General features: G+C 37.5%; 1 protein-coding gene across 3 annotated transcripts; it reads right to left on the bottom strand.

The window, feature by feature from the left end:
• Positions 1-332: 332 nt before the first annotated feature.
• Positions 333-15,012, bottom strand: LOC142371857 (nuclear GTPase SLIP-GC-like). 3 transcript variants are annotated; one of them, XM_075454599.1, is made up of 23 exons: positions 14,847-15,012; positions 12,703-12,775; positions 12,495-12,576; positions 9,528-9,640; positions 9,316-9,363; positions 9,175-9,204; positions 8,882-8,918; positions 8,693-8,782; positions 8,458-8,545; positions 7,313-7,529; positions 6,937-7,179; positions 6,261-6,467; positions 5,970-6,145; positions 3,618-3,711; positions 3,448-3,535; positions 3,230-3,351; positions 2,418-2,591; positions 2,177-2,331; positions 1,930-2,047; positions 1,617-1,725; positions 1,372-1,505; positions 1,185-1,266; positions 333-1,093 (listed from the first exon to the last, which is right to left on the bottom strand). In XM_075454599.1, exons 3-23 carry the CDS (start codon positions 12,562-12,564, stop codon positions 1,017-1,019), a joined length of 2,472 nt encoding a protein of 823 aa, XP_075310714.1. In that variant the 5' UTR covers positions 12,565-12,576; positions 12,703-12,775; positions 14,847-15,012; the 3' UTR covers positions 333-1,016. The 3 variants fall into 3 exon arrangements, with proteins under 3 accessions (XP_075310714.1, XP_075310715.1, XP_075310716.1); XM_075454600.1 differs by having other exon boundaries at positions 8,903-8,918; XM_075454601.1 differs by lacking the exons at positions 12,495-12,576; positions 12,703-12,775; positions 14,847-15,012 and adding an exon at positions 12,072-12,151.
• Positions 15,013-19,707: the final 4,695 nt, after the last annotated feature.

The raw sequence follows: 19,707 nt of genomic DNA, 5'->3' as shown, positions 1-19,707 counted from the left end.
TTTCAGATCTTTTCTTTCTACTTTTTGATGATGAATATGATGCCTCATCTAAAATTACGATTAAGGAGATGTGTAAGGATTTCAATCCTATTGCTTTTTTGTTGTTAAAAATTTTTTTTATAGTTGACAAAATCAAAAATAAGAATCTAAAACACACAGTAAACCTTTACAGCTCTATATTTAAGATATACTTTATATACGTATGCACCCTTTCCACATAGAAAACTTAGTTTAAGGCAAATACTTATGATTTAAGTTAAAATTAAGCAATAGCATAGTATGGAAAAGTGATTTGAGTTACAATCAGCACTTCCTCAAAGAAAGAAAGAAAGTTTGTTCTTTTTGGGGTTCAGGGTTTATTGGAATGCATTTAATATACAAATACAGGCATCCAGATTCAGCACAAGTTAGAATAACAAAAAAACAGAAAAATACAATTTTAAAAAGTAACTGATTCATTACTTAAACTTTGATTTCTTTCCTTTTTCATATGAGCACCCACAGAGAGTAAGCCAATTAATATGAGAACTGTTCTTAAAAGCTGAAAGTCTTTGTCCCATCAAACACACGAGAGTTCACGTTCCACCGTTAGATTCTCACTTCCATAAAGTCAGTGGAATTGCAGTGTTCTGAACTCAATAAACCAACACTAGCCTAAAATGAAGAGGTAATCCAATGTTAAACTCCTTAAGATCAAAAAAGTACTACAACATTTTCCTCCCGCATTTTGTCCGCCTCTAAGAAACAAAAGCAAATCATCTGATCAACAAAAAACTAAAGAAAAAACAATAAAACGCCTCGACATAATGAACTTAAAGTTTAATATGAACCAACAAGAACAACAAGATTAAACATTGTGGCAAAACACATCACATAAATCATTTAACAGTTGCCACAAAAATGTCAGTCCCTTTAACTTGAAGTTTCCCAGATTTCATATTTATTATGTGTCACGGATTCAAAATCAATCAATCAAGTTCCTTTACAACTATGGACACTTGAAAGCTTTACCCATTTCATGACATTTCTTCATCTGAGATGCTTCTCAGTTCATCGTAGAGTTTCTGCACCATCGTAAGCTCCGCTGAAACGTCTAATGATCCAACAACAGATATTTGCGTCAATTAAATATTTTCAGGATTCTCAGTGATCTACAGAAATGATGCAACAGGTTGCGGCTTTACCTGGGATGGACTTGTAATCCGTCTTAAGTGAGAGCTCGATTGATTTTGTCATGGTTTTTTCCAGGGTTTCCACGATCTCATCCTAAAAGAACATCAAAACCTTTAGAACTTATTACAGTCGGAAATCGAGTTAAAGATTAAATGAATAAGACATGCGTATCTTTCTCTTTATAAAAATGGGACAAACCGTCAGTTCTTTCAGCTCGTTCAACATAACTGTTTTAGCCCGATCAAACATGCTGTTCTTCGATTCATATACATGTCTCACAATTGTGTCCCTCATGTTCTGCAGGGAGTCCTTTCCTTTAAACTCTGTAGCATCTAAAAACAGAGGATTGTCATTTTGATTTTGATTTTCATCACCAATCACACTGAATATGCTGTAAGAGTGCATATCATGATAGAGACATGCTGTATGCCACGACATCTTACTCTCATAGCATTCTTGCATGATTTCTTCGATGGTCTTTAACAGGCTGCTGTAGATCGTTTTCTTGCGGTCACAGATGAGTCTGCTGAGCTTTGTCTTCATTTTGTCTTCCTAACAAAAATGGAAGAAAAAATATAGTTTACAATTGTCAACATAATATGTTTACAGATTCCACCAAAGAAAAAAGCAGTAAATCTTCATTATTGGTCAGCATTTAAGTAACTTTTATTTCCCACAAAGATTATCTCAGTTTTAGCAAACACAATTGTCTGTATTTAACTGATGAACAGGATGGGGCTTTTTCTCATTCTTTACCTCTGTCTTGAGAAATATCAGCTGCAGTTCGACATCTTTGTACTTCTGAATCAGCTCCTTTGTGCCCAGTGAGAATGTGCTGATGACCCCATCGAATGCCTCACATTTCCCTTCATTTCTGAAACAAGTTTAAAGGGTTTACAACAGTAGCATACATGTAGATGTAATTAAAACCTCTAATGATAATGTTATGCTAATTATAAAAATCATCAAGAGTTAGAAAATAGGCCAATAAAGTAATTCTTACGGAAAGGTCTTCCTGAATTCCTCATCAATGCTGTCAGTCAAGGATGAAGTTAATTTCCTGTTGAAGTTTATTTCTTTCCCTTTTTTGGGTTTGTGGCTGCCATTGTTCTTGACAACACACTTCAATGTCCTGTGAAATCCTCGGCCAGTCTTTCTCTGAGGCACAACATCAAAAATAATTAAAAAAATCCTTTTCCTGCACACTTTCAAAATTCCTTGGTGTTAATCATCAAAATACTCACAAGGTACAGGAAGGAATTCAGGTTTCCTTCACATGAACTTTTGGATTTTTCAACCCCTTCACTAAGGCAGCGGTCAAAGGTCTGGAAAGCATCCTCCATTGCTTTTTTAACCGGGAAAAGATGATAGGTCATGTTTCTCTCAAGTTCTTCACACACCTCTGTTTCATTGCCAACCTAAAATAAAAATAAAAACGAAACCCAGCAAAAAAAAGAGATATAGCAATGAAGCTATCAATATTAATGGCTTCTTTATTTGCAAATAGAGAGTAAAGAATTCTTTAGGGGCAAGATTCTATGTAAACCCCAGCAGTTTTGAGATTTCCATTAAAGGTGGGGTATGAGATGTTTTCTGGAGCATTTTTTATCATATTGTCTGAAAACCTCCTCACGACCCCATTGCACCCACTAAAATAGAATGTTTGGGAAAAAAAAAATTATATTTTAGTACATTGTAGACGGTGTAGCAAGAGGAAATGTCTGACCAATAGAAGTAATGATGAGAGTTACTTCTATTGGATTCTGACATGCCAATCAACCGTCAGCCCCCCTCCCCCCTCCCCCCTGCGCGTTCACAGACTCGTGATTCGTTCATGTGTTTTGAAGGCGTGGTTTCGAGGGGTGGGCTGAAGGGAGAGGCAAGGTTGTGTATTTTCAAAAATATAGCTTGCAGGAACTGTTTTTCCAAGATCTCATACCCCACCTTTAAATGTTTCTGTATAGATGTCAGATGTCAGCAATCTGATTTTTGTATTTTGTTTTAATGTATATACACATAGTTCACTAAAAATTCATTAAAAGTTTCTTGATCTTACCGTTTCTCTCAACCTGGCTGCTTGAATCTGAGAGAGAATGGCACGAGCTCCAGAGACATAGTTTAATGTCTTTGAGTGACGGTCGTTGAGATTTTGCAAGAACTCCTGAAGCTTGGGTATTTCTGTAAAAACACACTTATATTTAAATGACATTCTCAGGTGGCTGTTTTGCTATCACTGCCTAATGTTTTTACACGATAAATAAAGACTTCACCTACCAGTGTCACCCCGTTCTAGAAGTTTCCTCTTTAGGAACTCTTTGGCGCTCACTGTGAACACTTCGAAACAGTCATCACCGAAGTGTTTCTGAGGAGAACAGAATTTTAAGTTTTGCTCGTATTTACTGACAATCTTTGTATTAGATATTCTGTCAATATTCAAAATTCACCTTAATCTCGTTTAGCTTGTTGAATTCTTTGTTCACTTCATCCTTGGCTTCTGTGTTTCTCTCGCGTACAAGGGCCTGAAAATCAGCTTTTGAGCTATAAGAGAAGTTGCATTGATACATGAAAATTTGTGACCTTAAGGTTTCTAACAAAATCTGACCATACACATTATTAAAGTTGTCCATAAACTATGAAAATAGACATAGAGTCCCTTGAAAAAGTTTTCATCATTGCTGGTATTGTTCCATTTTGTTGCTTTACAACCTGTAACTAAAAGTGCATTTTCTAACTTTGGTCTTCAAAAATAATCACCATAATCGAGCAGAGATTTACCAGACGAGGTACAGTTGAACCCTTTTTTTTAGGTATCTCTTAACAATAACTGGTATTCAGCTGTAAGCCTTGGCAGCTGCAAAAGCTGGCAGAAAACTGGAAGAGGCTGTGTAGCTGTCCTCATCAATGCCAAATTATCTAGTGTCTCATTCAAATGTTGAGACATCCTTGTTTAATTGTAATGTTGAGTGTTGTTTGAGTGATAGTTGCATACAGGACATATTTAGTTCCATTTGCATCGCCGCAGGTCAACGGGAGTCGTTTAGCTTAGACAGATTGAACTGTAACACTGGTCACCGTCAGTAAGCTACCTTTAAATGTGTTTCACGTGTTCAGATTATACAGTTTCTTTTTTTTTTAAACCGTAACCATTTTCTGATTTATAGGTTCAAAAAAAAAAAAAAGTTAACTATCTGCTGTTTTTCTTTCCTTCTCTACACACAAGCAGCTACATAATACAAAGAAACAGTAAGCCAGCATTGTGGCATAAGCTGAGAAAAGTTATAGCTACAAAATAAGCTGCATCCACAATGTAGACAATACAATATTTTACTTAGTAGTCTGTAAGAAAAGTTCTGCAACAGATTTCTGCCATGGCCCAAAAGCTGTCTCCAGCAAAGAAAAGCATCAGCAGTATTTACTCTTGTTTTTGTCAGGATCCGTGTTTTTGGTCACCTTGTTCTCTCCTGTGTTTTTGGTTTTCCCTTGTTAATTTGCCCCAGATGTTTTGAGTTCCCTTGATTACCCTCATGTGTATTTAAGTTCAGTTCTGTCCCTTGTTCCCTGTCGGATTCTTTTATGTCTCCCAGTACTTCAGTTCTGTGTATGTTTGCTCCCGTTCCTTGGATTATTGTTAATAAAACGCATTCCTTTCCCACAACGAGGAGTTTCCTGTTGCCTTTGGATCCTACTCACCCACACATCGTGACAGATCAGGAAACTCCTCGTATCAAGGGAACTCAACATCTGGGGCAAATTAACAAGGGAAAACCAAAAACACACTTCACTAGGAGGCAAACTTAGTCATATTCATATATTGAATATCATATTCTGCCATGTTGCCATGTACAACAATAAATTACCCCTTTCCACATCTTATCTCTGCTCTTGTTATGGTCCCCATTTCCAGGAAGGTCCACATCATATATTGAATATGATATTCTATCATATTCAAGATCTGTTATCATTCATTATATCAACCGTTCTGTTATTAGCTATATTTTTAAATGCTTCCTCTTAGAGGAAAGTTTATCCATGTTTGTTAGCTTTTGTTAGTTTACTCAAATTACCTGTTATAGTTATACCAATCTTACTATTAGCTAAAATTAATGTTTTTATTTACCTGTATTTCTGTATGTCTTTATGTAAAGCACATTGAGTTGCCTGTGGTATGAAATGCGCTATATAAATAAAGATTGATTGATTGATTGAGATAATCTCCCTTTTCTTAGCAGACTTGTTGCAGTGATGTATTTTTCCTTTTTCTCATGATCTAACTTAATGGTATATTCAGGGGTTTATATTGTTTTATAACCACATCATAACCTGGACTTTTCCAGAATTTTTTTGTCCGTGATCTGTTTGTTGGTCTTCATTGTGCTGCTTACTTGGTGGTGCTGTAGACTGTTGGGCTTTTCATCACAGGTGTATACATTGGTAAACAGGTGTAGAATTTATGTCACAATTAGATTGAGCTCAGCACAGTTTAACAGATTGACAGAAAAAAAGATTTAATACATTAGTAAGCATTACTTTTGAGGTTATTATTTTGTTATCTTTTTTCTTATTCTTTTAATTTCACTTTACTCATGTATAAAGTGTAGATCCATTACAATACATGAATAGATAAATAAAAAGAAAATAATACCAGTTTCCAGTTCATAATCAAACAAAAAATACCAAAGTTGACGAACACTTTGTAAAGTTTTGTATATACTTGTATAAATTTACCCTTGTAAAGTCTTTATCAGTCTTTATCTTGGATTTTCAACTGTGCACTTTTAAGATCCTAATTCACTTACTGATCATCAAAATCTTCAAAAAGATCAGACTTGGTGCAGATAAAGTGAATGCGTTGACACTCGCCACCATTTCCGAGGAGACTAGCAGCACTTTTCAGAATCTCCCAGGATTCTTTGTCAGCTGCTGCTCGATTGATTTCAGTGACAATCCACACAGTAGAGCAGTCTCCAACAATCTGAAAGGACATGATATTGTATGATTATTTATGATCAATCATCACTGCTTTGAAAAAGAAAAACTGAAAACATTACAGTTTCCAGATTTAATTGCCATGTACAACAATAAATTACCCCTTTCCACATCTTATCTCTGCTCTTGTTACGGTCCCCATTTCCAGGAAGGTCCACAATTGTCACATGCTGGAGAAGATCATTTTGTGGCACCCTGACAGTCACACGCTTTACAAGTGGCCAATACCATTTCCTTACTTCTCTACCTTGTCCTTGTTTTGTGTCAGTTCTTGTGTACTTGACCAATTTTGCAGACAGCTCTTGAGCCTGAAATGAAAAGTATCCATTCTACATAAAATAGCCATTCACTGTATATGAGTTGTTCTTATGACAGTAACATAATATATCCTCCATTAACTGAGCCTGAAACAGTTTTGACCTCTCCTGGGGAGGCCTGCATCTCCTTACAAACTTCTGCAACAGAGCATCTTTGTTGTGCTCTAAAAACCGATTGAGAGCAATGTAAGCCCTCCTACAAAAAGTAGTTGAATAGAAAAAATATCTTAGAGGAATGGCAAAACATCTTTCCAGATATTTCAACAAAAATATCTTCTGTCTACTGATATTTCTGATGACAGAAATATCAGTAGACAAACAAAGCATATTCAAGTGATATTGTACAGAAATTGACCATTGGATACTGCCCACTAACTTACAAATTCATTACATTTAACATATTTTAGACTGGGAAGAATGCTCTCAACAAAATTATATATTCATTTATTTTAGATCTTACTGATTCACATGTCAAAGACTTCTTCTTGGACTGGAGAAATTCTTGAATTTCTCTGAAGTATTTGTTGTCCATGAGGTTTTCACAGGATTTTTGTTTCCATTCCTCTTCATACAGTGCTGACAGCTTTTTACAAATGTCATGATATTCATCATCATCATCATCATCATCATCATCTTTTTCCTTTTCCTGATATGCTTTATCCCCAAGAAACTGAAACATTGACCACAACTCATCTCTCCATTCCTAAAAGAAAAACAAGAATATAATAAAATAAAACAATGAATATGTAAAAATGAGTTTGTTAATAGATGAGTAACTAGCAACTATAATAGTTAATCAGCTTCAAACAGGAGTTAACATGTACAGCTTATTTTACCTCTTTTGTGATGAACTCGATCTCTGCTTCATACTTTGTGTTGGACATGTTCGCCTCTACTTTTATCATGACTGAGGTACATGCACTGACACTTCCAGAGGGCAAAAGATTTTTCACCCCAATGACAGTGTTTATCAAAGAGCTCTTCCCGGTTCCAGTTCTACCAAAGACACCGACCAGCTCTCTCTTGTCTGTCTCCAAATCAATGATTTTTGTCCTGTTAAGAATGCAGATATCTGTTAATTATTCTACAAATATACAAACAGTGAAGGTGGGTTTCAAAATTAGGAATACATCTAGTCATTTTTAAAAAGTTATACTCGGAATATATCATGTGCCTCTAATGGTTACTTGTATATGAAAGTGAAAACTTTCATAAAAAAGAGCCCACACATAATTATTACCACAACGTCACCAGGTATTACCATGTAAGACTACTTTTGAAATCTTTTATAATTTATAAAATTTATAAAAATGAGCCAATCTGGTCTCTTCTGATACTATAGACAGCTTTTGATGACCAGAAGACTTTCCTATTTTTTTATCAGAATAACACACGTTAATGTTCCCATAACCATAAGTAAGCTGACTGGAGGAGTGGTACAAGCTTAAAACCAGGGCTTTTTTTTTTTGCTTTAGATACACCAAACATGCAACACATGTGCCACAGATCTATACCTCCAATTCACATAGAACATGGAGTTGTGTACGCCTCAGTGTAAAAACTGAGCTCTGTTTTTGATATTGACTCATTTATAGAAATGAGTCCATTTAATTTATATTCAATTTAGCTTAGTTTCACTAAACTTTCCAAGACTTCTCATTGGGGAATACCTCCTGTTCTTGCAACTTCAACACCCTAACATGCCTAACCTGGACTAACAGTTTTTAACATTCCTGTCATACTCTGTTATAATTAGAGTTAGCACTTGATACATGGAGGGCTTCTTAATGTACTGAAGCTTGAATGTTGTCCCTTGCAAGTTGCTGTGGACAAAAGCATCTGCTAAATGACTAGATATGTATATGTACCTTCCAATAATGTGATAAAGGATTTCACTATGTGCAAATGGTGTTTGAATTATTTAAATTTGCTTTCATTTCTGTCTTTTTTTTCCTCTTCTGGTTACTAAAGGCTTACTTACTTCAAGAAATCATTGAGCTCTGTGTTGTCCTGAATTTTGGCTTTGACATTTTCCATTGCAACTTTCACCTTGGACAGTATCACTGCTTCTGTCATCAGAAAAGTAAAAACTATTTAACAGGAGCCAATGAGAACACGCTTTCTGTGGTCAAGGATTAGATGGAAACTTCCCACATGAATAGTTGCATTTCATCCCTATATGGGGCTCCTTAGTGCCAGTGATTATAAAGAAATACCTTCAATGGATCGTGACTTAGAGTCACGCGGCCATTTAGTTGGTGTTTGCCATTCACTGGTCTCCCCCTGATGGTCGGATTTTCTCTTTCCTTGTTTAGTTAAAAAGGAAAAAAAAGTTTGGGTTTCTCTAAGTTTTGCAACATTTTCTTAAAAGGCTTAGTTCATCAAAGATAAAATATATGATTTACTGTGTATCTCATCTTTATCACCTGGGGATGGTCCAACCTGAGGATGAACAGAACAGAGTTTTATGGAGAAGCGATCCTTTATCATGCACCAACTTTCTGCTATTCAGAAACTTTTACAAGTGTAATGAATTAAAACTGTCATTCTGTCAAAGATTTCTTAAGCAAAGTCCTGGCAGTATGAGAAACGTAAAAACAAATGATGCCAAGCACTTTCTTTGTCCTCGGTCACTTCACAATGAATGCATAAAGATATGTTCACTTATTAAATATTTGTAAATTTCCCAGTATTTTACCTCAGTCATATCATTTGTTTTGTCCTGAAGCTGTTGATGGAGCAGATAAAACACTCAGTTAAGCCATGTCTAATCTTAAATAATACAGGTAAATCATAAGATATATTATTTTTAATCTGTGTTTAAAAATATTGAACCTACTTGAAAAGAGGAACCCTGTGTGTCCTGATTTGCATTCTGTTCTTCCTGCTGTCAAGAAAATAGTTGCAAACCAAACACATCTTTATCTTTGTAAAGATAGTATAAAAGAGGTAAGTTCACCTGTTATCGTATATATATATTCATGCTCAGAATTAGATTTATGAGCCCTAATGTAAAAATATGCAACGTGTTTTCACAGTGGAGGATGCTACCTTTAACTCCTCGAGTTTCTTCTTGAATCTTGCTCTTGGTCCCACTTTTGGAATCAAGTTATCAATGTCTCGATCATTAAGACAATAAAGACTCTCCTTATCAATTTCTTGTTCTGAAAAAAAAACAAAAAACTTTTAATCAAATCTTGATCATGGAGAAATAATTTTACAACAAATCAATTTCAGAAAGATGTGATGAAGTTCTGAGCACAGATATTTAGGGCCTGAGCACAGAGTGGTGTGCGGGTCACCATTAAATGTCTAATTGTTTTTTGATAGATGAAAAAATAAATAAAAGAACAAATAAAAAAAAAATAGATACAAATGTAGAAAATAAATAAACAATTAAATATGTTAAAGGTCCTATGGCATGAAAATAAATGGAGGCTTTTATGTATTTTTATAGGCTTTAGTGGTCCCCTAATACTGTATCTGAGTTTTTTTCCCCAAAATTCTGCCTTGGTGCAGAATTACAGCCAGTCCCAAAAATGAGCTTTCCTTAGGATCCCCAGAATGAGCTGTTTAGTGGGGGTGTGGCCTTACTTACGCCCGTGGTACCTTGCGCAAATGTTTTGTGAATCGCTATGGCACATAGATGGCACGGCAGCCCTATGCCGTAAAACTAGCGAAACCTGTTGAAATGAGCTTACTTTGACAATATGATAAACTAGTTACTGAACAACTCTCCTAACACAGTCAAACATCAAGCAAGTGCTACACAAGACACAGCAAAAAAGGCGTGCGTGAAGGGGAAAGCAGGAGTGAGGATTTTGACATTCTCATCTGATTGCTCTGGTTTGCAAAGATGCACGTAGCGCCAGTCATTTCAATCAGGGGAAAGGCAGATATCGTGCGCGCCATAACACCAACAGCAGGACGGCTATCAAAACAACAAATAAGTACACAACACTCGCGTTACAGTAAATGAGGTGTCCACTCGCATACCTCATGCTATTTACTGTTACATTAGCAACAGTGACCGAGCTATTAGCTGCAGAGCTAAGTTAGCTCAGCTAACGACACAGACAGACTGACCGTTTTGACTCTGGAACCATGAATGAATCATTATCCTGATGAAATGCACTGAATTTGCGGATTCATTCTTCTTCAGGAAGCTTGAAGTAGTGGGTTTTGGTAAAAAATGAGCGAGCTAACCATCTCATGGGCATGCAAACACCTCCAACAGCCCAGTTGACAGAGATAAGAGCTTGCAGATGCTATTAGCTGCATAGCTAACCGTTAGCTGCTAACGATACAAACCCTTTCCTGTGGTAACAAGCTATGTAACTATACTGTACATACAGGAAAGCAACACAATAATAGAGCGTTAAATTACTTACTCGGGAATGAGATCCTTCCCCAAGTAAGGGGACGAATGGAGCAGGAGATTAACAGGCGGATCGGTGCGGCGTCTGCAGTGATGCAAGCTCTGCACCGGCCCGTCGTGGTGAGAAAGGAGCTGAGCCAGAAGGCTAAGCTCTCGATTTACCGGTCAATCTATGTTCCTACCTTCACCTATGGTCACCAACTGTGGGTAGTGACCGAGAGAATGAGATTGCGAATACAAGCGGCTGAAATGAGTTTCCTCCGCAGGGTGTCTGGGCTCTCCCTTGGGCTCGGTATTAGCCCAAGTTTGGGAAACATTCGTCTGTGAAATGTTTGGCGCACACATACACAAATCTCTTCAGTTCTGTCGTCAATTTCCCAGAAAAAAACAAAATCTGTCCACTGGCTCTTTAGAGGTTCTGATGCAGGAGCTCTAAACAGATTTTTTACATCCATGTACAGCGCAATGAGCTGGCCAAAGAGCTGTGGGCGGGGAAAGGCAGTTTTGGCATAGCCATATATGGGCTCTGGGGAGAAACAACCTCCACGTCATAAGCGGCGCCCATGTCATAAGCGGCGGCTTTCCTGATCAGGCCATCTGCATGGTCACATTACCAAAGGCGGAGAATAATTTCCAGTGCATGGTTTAGGTCTATCGTCATTTTTAGCCACTGGGGGACCGCAGGCAGCCTAGAGGAACTCATATTAATGTTAAACAACCTTAAAAAGTGAAAATTTCATGCCATAGGACCTTTAAATAAGGCATATGTTAATGCAAAAATATATAAATATTATTGAATTAATTAAGTAAGTAAGTAAGTAATTCATGATTATGGTGTTTTTGGTCCTCCATTAATGACTTGAAAACTATCATTACAGCCTTGTTCTTGGGCCCGTCTGCAGCTGGTTCAGAATCCAGCAGCCAGACTCCTAACTGGAACCAGAAAAATATCTGCTCTGTCCTTGCCTTTCTCTGGTTAAATAGAGAATTGATTATACATATTTTTTATTTGTAGTTAAAGCTTTACTTGGGTTGGCAACTATATTTCTGAACTTCTCTGCCTTTACCCTAACTCCAGATTTCTTAGATCTTCTGAAAAACTGCCTTTAGCTTGTTACCAAGTAAGAGTGGCTCCAAAGCTGTAAAACAGCTTTTTACTGCCAAATGTTAAACGAGTCCTCTCTATCAACAGTTTTAAAACACGACTGAAGACATACGTGTTCTGATGCTTCTTCTTGATGCTTTAATTTTCACCATGGGCTAACAGTAAGTCAAACATGGTCTCATCTAAATTCTTCTTACAGGGTGTGTTCTACAAATGATAAAGAGGAACATGACTCAACTTCAGTGAGTATTCACCAACACATCACCGCAGACACAGAAACTGATGTGTGACTGCTTTGTGCAACCTCAAAGAGGGGTCAAAAACTACTCTGTCTGCAGTAAAACACATCAGCTGCTACATTTTTGAGTTTTGCTCTTCAGAGCTGGTTGTGTCAGCTGAATGCATGATAATTCAATGATATCATGAAGTGATAAATCTTTTAACAAACTTTATCACTTCATACACACAATAACAAAAAAGAAATTTCTCCACACACTGTTTTTGCAAACAACAAGCACATATCGTAGTACTTTACCTTTAAATGTTTCCATCCACTCGCTTAGACCCCATTGGATTAGTTTTTCACGAACAAAATCATCCATCATGGAAAACGGAAACTAAAAAAAAATAACATTGTTCGACGATACAGATTGTTTCAGGTAGCTCTAAAATGTATATATGGTACTTTGATACGGGCAGATTAATCTTTTAAACATTTGGATCAACAAGTTAAAACAACTCACCTGTTACTGAAGCTAAAGCAGATAAAATCAGGTAAATGGTTAGAGAGAGGCGAGGTCAACAAGGATCGCAGAACTGCAAAAAAAAAAAAGCCAGGTAAGAAAGACAATTCATGGAAAGTTATATTATCAGAGGCACAATAAACTCTGTTACAAACAGTAATGCTTTTTTATTCTTATTCAAATTTAGCTCTACAAAATCTGTTAGAAAAACTGTTTTGTTGAATGAGGAAAAAGGATGATGAATGCGAGTCTATGTTCCTCATTCAATTATGTAGATCTGATTACATTTTCAACCAAAGGTGACTGTCCCAGGACACCTAAGTACCTGAAATGCATATATAAGAGGAATGTAGGTTTGTTCATTTGTTAATTGTCAATATTACCCTTACCAAAGCTAAATTAGCTTAAAAAAGTCTTCTTAAAAAAGTAAGAGCAGATGTTACAAGAAATATAATCTAGATGAATAGCAGTGGCGGCTGCTGACTTTTAAAGCAGGGGAAGCCCATATTACGCGTTCAGGGTTGTAGTGGCTCGTACCATCCCAAAGCAGAAGATAGCAAAGTTGAAAAGAATTAGTTGTAACATAGCTGTGTCTAGTATGACAAGTATGCCCAGCAAATGCACAGAAAGAAGGTATAGACTTTGAAAATTCACACAGCTAGGCCAAAATCAAGTATGATCGAATCTAAGGCCTGTAAATGGCTGGATCTGTGGCTGGATCAGAATCTGTGGAGCATTTTTCCCTGTCATAATGAATACTTAGTTTGATGGTGGTGGTAAGTATTCTTAAAAAAGGTAACATTTGTGAATGGGCTGCATGAATTCTGGAAAGAAACAACTAAAAGTATGAGTGAAACTCCGACAGCACTTTCACAGACAACCAGTCTCTTTCGTATCCGCTTTGGGACTGAAGTTCCAGCGTGCTTCTCCCCGCTTAAAAATTCGGCTGCCACAACATCTCTCATGATGGACAAACAATCATCACGACACAGCCCCTCATATTGACACGCCCACGTCTAATCTACCCCCAGAGACGCCCGGCTGCCTCGGAAGTGATGAGTTTTTGTCGATTTAGCCAATGATGACCTAGAATTGTAGAAAAAAACTTGACTCTCCAGCCCCCTCCTCGAAGCCTGGCGTCCCTCGGCTCGGAAGCCTGGCTGTTAGTGGCGGTGTTCTGTCGATTTCTCCCATATGGATTTCTCCCACTTGTCGAGAATTGCTACTTTGTGGTTTTGCGCATGCGCCGAGCCGATTTTCTAAGTTTCGTTTTCACGCCCATAATGTTTTGCTACCCTGCGTCTCAGCTGGTGTGTAACGATAACATCCTCAAAATCCTGATTATTTTCTCTTTTGGAAGACATGCAAAGTAATAAAACACTTATCGTATTAACAAGCAGTTAGCTGAGACACGCCTATCGGTTTTTGCGGCGGTAGCATTTCTCGACGAAGTAGCACAACTCGACAGAACACCGGACTGCCTCTCCCATTCTCTGGCGAAATTGCTACAGCTTCAATGTTAAATTGACGATAAAACAGTTATTCACAAAACACAAGATATGCCCAATACTGCATTTACTTTCATAACTACAACATGTTGTCCTGTAGCTTAATGAAGTGATTTGTTCTGAAATCGCCGCCGTTCACTGAGGAAATCATGTTATGAAGCCGCTTCCCGTGTTGTCTCTGATGAATAAATCATAGAACAAATCATACTGAATCAGCATCAAACTACTTAAGTTAATTGAGCAGAAGATGTTTCTGCCTCCAGATTTGTATTAGTCTTTTCCTTCTAGAAGCACAAACAGTTGCTAAATCAACCACAGTAAAGAATTTAGTCCTTTTTAGTCAATTATGATTCAGTCAGCAGATATAATTAGTTTTCAGAAACTCATGGCAAACAGATTTTTTATATATAGCAAGATTTATAAGATTAATTTGCAACAAAACACTGAACATTACCTTTAACTGCCCAAGTTTATGCATGTCTAAGAACTAAAATGAAAATAAAGGTTTTCAAAGTTGCAAAAGGTCAATACAACTCAAGATAACAGATGTGATTTACTAGCCATTAAATGTATGGGTGATACAATTATAGACGTTTTCTTTTTAAAATCTGGATATGTTAGAACACTTTACATTACCTGTTATTGAGGGTACGAAGACAAAAGCGGGTAAGCAGGGATCTGCGAAGTCACCAGAGAGGCACAGATCTATAGGAAGAAGGAACAAAGGGGGCAGACAAACGGTAAAGTTAAAATATTCTATGAACGGATGTCATGGATGGTGCAGTTCAGTTCCTGGTATGTAGTAAATGTTATGAAAGAGCTAAATAATTAAAGAGGATCAGATAAGCACGTGACTGAGAGGGGCAGGGAGGTGTGGGGTTAGTGCTGAGCAGATGGGAGTGGCTGAAACTGAAATTATTTTTATTTTTTATTTTTTTATTGCATATTGAACACAACATATACACAGGGAAATATTACATCACAATAGGACAAAAAGTAGTTACAAAAATCAAATATATTTAACCGTTTTAAGTTAGAGATCCATAAACAAAATAAGTGAAAGGAAAATAAAATAAAAATATAAGTAAAATAAAAGAGCTCGAGGTATATGATTTAAATTGAATTATATTCTTCACATAATCTTGTTTTGCTGGCTTTAGAATTCATACAATTTTCTAAAGATCCTAAATAGGATGAAAAGAGTATTTTAAATACAGTAATGTTTGGATGCTGGTGTGTAAATTTAGTACAATGAATATGAAATTTAGCAAATATTAAAAGAAGGTTGTTAACAAATAATTTCCCTGGATTTCTTTCCTCATTTTGTGTCAGACCAAATAAAACATGCTGGATGTTCAGTTTGTAATAGAAGTCAATTTTGTTGTTTATAAAATTATTTAGGTCAATCCAAAAGATATGAGAGTAGTTGCAATCCCAAAATAAATGACATATTGTTTCATCTGCATTGCCACAGAAGGAACAGTATGTGTCAATATTGATATTGTATTTTACAAGAAGGGTCTTGACTGGATAACATCTGTGGAGCAATTTAAATGTAACTTCTCGTACCTTATTTGTAATAAAAAATGTCCTTGACAAGATCCAAGTGTTTTCCCAATTTACGTCATAATAGACATTATTCCAATAAAAAACGGCTGCAGGTTTAGAAACAATGTCTCTTTAATATTTCTAATGCACTGATTAGTTTACGGACATAGGTTAACAATATATATGTCATCAGGCGTTACCCTGTAAGAAAAGATACACTATATCTACTCAATAAAAATGAGGCAACAGAATACAAGCAATATTATTAATTAAATTTCACAATGTTCGGTATTGAGTAAATATTAATTAAATGAGACCCTTAATAGTTATCCATTTAATATGAGTAGATTCGAATAGAAAACGGTACATAATTAATTAAAACAAAAATATTAAGTTGATTTGAAAAAGATACACTCCCTAATGTGTAAATAGTACTTATAAAAAATTATTTTATTTTATTTAACAATGATATATAATTGAGTAATAATCATCTACATAAATCTGTGAATTGATTTGAATTGAATCAATGCAATGAATTAAATCTAATTATTCTTCTTTCTTAGGAATAACTAGTCTATGGCCCAGAAAGTACAGCAACAAGGAAGTACAACTCAACAAATACTCACCTAAGACTTTTATTTGAATTTTGAAAAGGACAGAATGCTTACTTCAACTATTTTGTAAAAACAAAAATAAATTCCTTATTACACAATGGTGCTGTGTAATAAACATGTGTTTAGTTGAGCCACTAAATTAGATTAATAAAGATCTTTAAAGAAAAATCCTCCATAAGTGCATTTGCCAAAACAAAAGCAGAAAAGTGTAATGTGTACAGAGTAAAAAACTTTTGTACTTTGAACTACCCACAAAAGAAATGTCACTGACATTGTGGGATAAGAGTCCAGTGCTAACTTACAAACATGGCACTTTCTTTTGACTTCAACTAAAAAATAAATAAATAAATGCCATATAACACAAAGGTGATACGTCCATAAACATGTGTTTAGTTGAGCCACTAAATTAGAAGCCAGAAGCCATTTCAAGCCAGAAGTTTGCTTTTGAGGGACTGGACTTTGTTGGACAGCTTTGTCTCATCCAGTTAAAAGAAACGTTTTTGGAATACCTCTAATGTGTACTTGAGCTGTGTGGTAATCCAGATTCAGTGCGTAGGTCAAGCCAAGGAGGACGGAGCAAGCCCTTGCAATATCTCCGAGTCCTGTGATGACTTTCACGCCCTCTATGACAATTCCAATGTTGCTAGTAGAATCTCCGGTCTTTCGGGTCACAGCAATTGCCATCACGATCTGTTCAAGTTCCTCCAAGTTCTCAACTTCCTGCAACATGAAATTGTAAGTGTTTTAGTATGAAACTGTCAGATATATATTTCAAGCATATCACATTACTAGACAATACATTTTATTACATATTAGAATATCTCTATGTACAAAATATTGTGGAAGAATAGTGTTCATCCCCCCTAGTTGAGTTCAGAGATTTGGAGAATCTATGACAAGGAGCACTGAAGCTCCTTGTCATAGATTACAAAAAAAAAATACAAACAACAAAAAGGTCACAGATCTGTGTCAATCTACTTGACAACAGCACCTACTTGAGGAATTAAGGTATTATGGTCCTTGAATTAAGTTAATGCAAATTAAGTTCACCTACGTTGAATTCTTTGACAAGATGTCCCCATTGTTCTCCAAGGTATTCCACAAGACATCGAAGGACAACCTCTCTGGTCCTCTCAACCGAAGAGTGCACCGAAGCCTGGAGAGGAATGCAACAATTGATAAGTCAATCACCCAAAAATTTATTAAAAAATAAATAAATAAAAATCACTGGACATTTCTGTAATTTAGAAATGTAAACACATCACACTTATGGGAAAAAAAGTTTTTGTACAACCTGGATCCTATTTTTGTGGTTTTGGTCATCATGCCTATCAATTCTGATCGTAGTTTACATGCCTGCTTTACTAGATGTATAAAGCTTTGATGTATAAAGCTTTGTCAGGCAACAGGGGTCTTCCCGCACCCCTTTTGCCTGGTTGCTGCCTGGGGCGGGGGGGCCAGGAGGAGGAGTTGTCCTGCTGGTTCGGGGTCTGTGGTGGCTGGGGGGCTGCTGGCCACCGGATGTGCCCGCTACGCCACACTCCAGCGGAGGTGGGGGATGGATGCATGTGCTGTGCGAGTGTTTGTGGATGTTTTTTTTTTTTTTTTTTTTTTAATTAATTAATTAATTAATTTATTTTATTATTATTAGTATTATTATTTTTATTTTATTTTATTTTATTTTCTCTTATATGATTTATGGGGTGACTGGGTCTGGGTCTGGGTCCTGCTGTCCTCTGGCCTGCTTGTGCTGTTCCTGATGGGGGGGGGGCATTGCTTCTCCCCGCTGCTCGCGGCCGCACGTCTTGACTCCCGGGGCGCTTGCCCAGGGGCACTGGGGCAGGCGCTGGCCCACTGCGGTTGGCTGTCTGGGGCGCCTGGCCCTCTCGGGTGTTGGGCGGGGCCCCTGCCGGGGGGTTTGGTGGCGCTCGGGCTCGCGGGGGCCGGTTCCGGCGCGCGGCCCATGTCTGGGTGGCGGGGGCCTGGCGGGGCTGGTAGGCTGCCGCCTCTGGTCGCCGGGGGGGCTCTGCCCGATGCTTGTGGGGGCTCTGTCCGGGAGCTTCCTCTGCTGTCTTCTGGGGGGGATGCGTGGTTGTCCCTATGGTGGGCTTCCCGGGGTCTGTGCTCCTTGGGGGCTGTTGGTGGCCTGGGTCTGGGGGCCCTCTCGGCCTGCTTCTGATTGCTGGAGGGGGAGATTGTGACACTATACACTGATATTTAAGCATGGTTATTATGTGGGACCATCTATGTGTATTGCATGTTCATGCACACACACTCACACTCACACACACTCATTCATTAGCCCAGTAGCATGCTCACTATGCTCACTAAGCAGTTGTTGGGCTGTCCTGTGGTTTAAGGTCACCTGTGTATTATATGAGATTGCTGCTGCTTGTGTTTTTTAGTTTTTTTTAGTTTGTGTGTTTGTTCTCTGCTTGTCTGCTTACAGGTGCTCCTGGTGCTTCTAAGGTTGGATTCCCCACAAAAGCCGTGAATCGTCTTCAGTTTTATTTTTACAGGTGTAGCAGCTGGTTGTCGGATTTTTCATTGTTTTTTATGTTTGTCTCTTCATGTTTCTGTTCTTTTTTTCTCTTCTTCGCTTTCCCTCTCTCTCTGTCCCCCGGTCCGGTTCGGCACTTATTATCATATCATGTTAAATATTGTAACAAAAATAAATAAATAAAAATGAGGAGTTGATGGGCGCCAAGGGGAGCTTTACATTCATAAAGCTTCCCTTGGCATAGCAAATGTGTTTAGCATAAACGGTATTCAGATTACAATTCTGCTGCCATAACGCTGGACAGGACAAGGAAAAAAAAAAAGGAAAAAAAAGACAACAAGCAGGGAAGATATCACAAGAAGGAAAGACCTAGTTGTGTTTATTCCTATTTACAAATTCTCCTCTGGTATTTCAGATGTTTATTAATAATGATTGGCATGAGTCATGCAACGGCAGAAAGATTCCTGTGTATAATCCCACAACAGGGGAGCTGCTGTGTTAAGTAGAGGAAGCTGACTCAGCAAGTGTACGATAGATCACTTAGGAATTCTTTGTCATTTGCACTTGCAGGAATTCAGAAATATTATTGTGACGCAGTGAGTTCATACAGGAAGATGTGGACACGGCAGTGAGGTGGGCAAGAGCAGCCTTTCAGAGTGGGTCACCCTGGTGATCCATGGATGCTTTAGAAAGAGGCCGCCTACTAAACCAACCCAGTCTCACAGAATGTTGACATATGTATGATTGACAAATGTGTATTCTGTACCACTTACCTGTTCCACACCACAAGGGGGTGCTATTGATTTTGATAGGATATGTGATCTGATAGGTGATG

The sequence above is a fragment of the Odontesthes bonariensis genome, chromosome 21, assembly GCF_027942865.1.
Source record: "Odontesthes bonariensis isolate fOdoBon6 chromosome 21, fOdoBon6.hap1, whole genome shotgun sequence".
In the NCBI taxonomy this organism is placed as follows: Eukaryota; Metazoa; Chordata; class Actinopteri; order Atheriniformes; family Atherinopsidae; genus Odontesthes; species Odontesthes bonariensis.
The sequence above is the reverse complement of the archived record's forward strand: the minus strand, read 5'-3'. Positions and strand labels throughout refer to the sequence as shown.

Excerpts from the sequence above, each read along its gene's own strand:
- LOC142371857 (XM_075454599.1), bottom strand. The coding sequence starts at position 12,564 with ATGATGGATGATTTTGTTCGTGAAAAACTAATCCAATGGGGTCTAAGC. Across the intron at positions 2,592-3,229 it reads CAGCCAGGTTGAGAGAAACG|GTTGGCAATGAAACAGAGGT; the intron begins GTAAGATCAAGA and ends TTTTTATTTTAG. Across the intron at positions 1,726-1,929 it reads TGATATTTCTCAAGACAGAG|GAAGACAAAATGAAGACAAA; the intron begins GTAAAGAATGAG and ends CATTTTTGTTAG.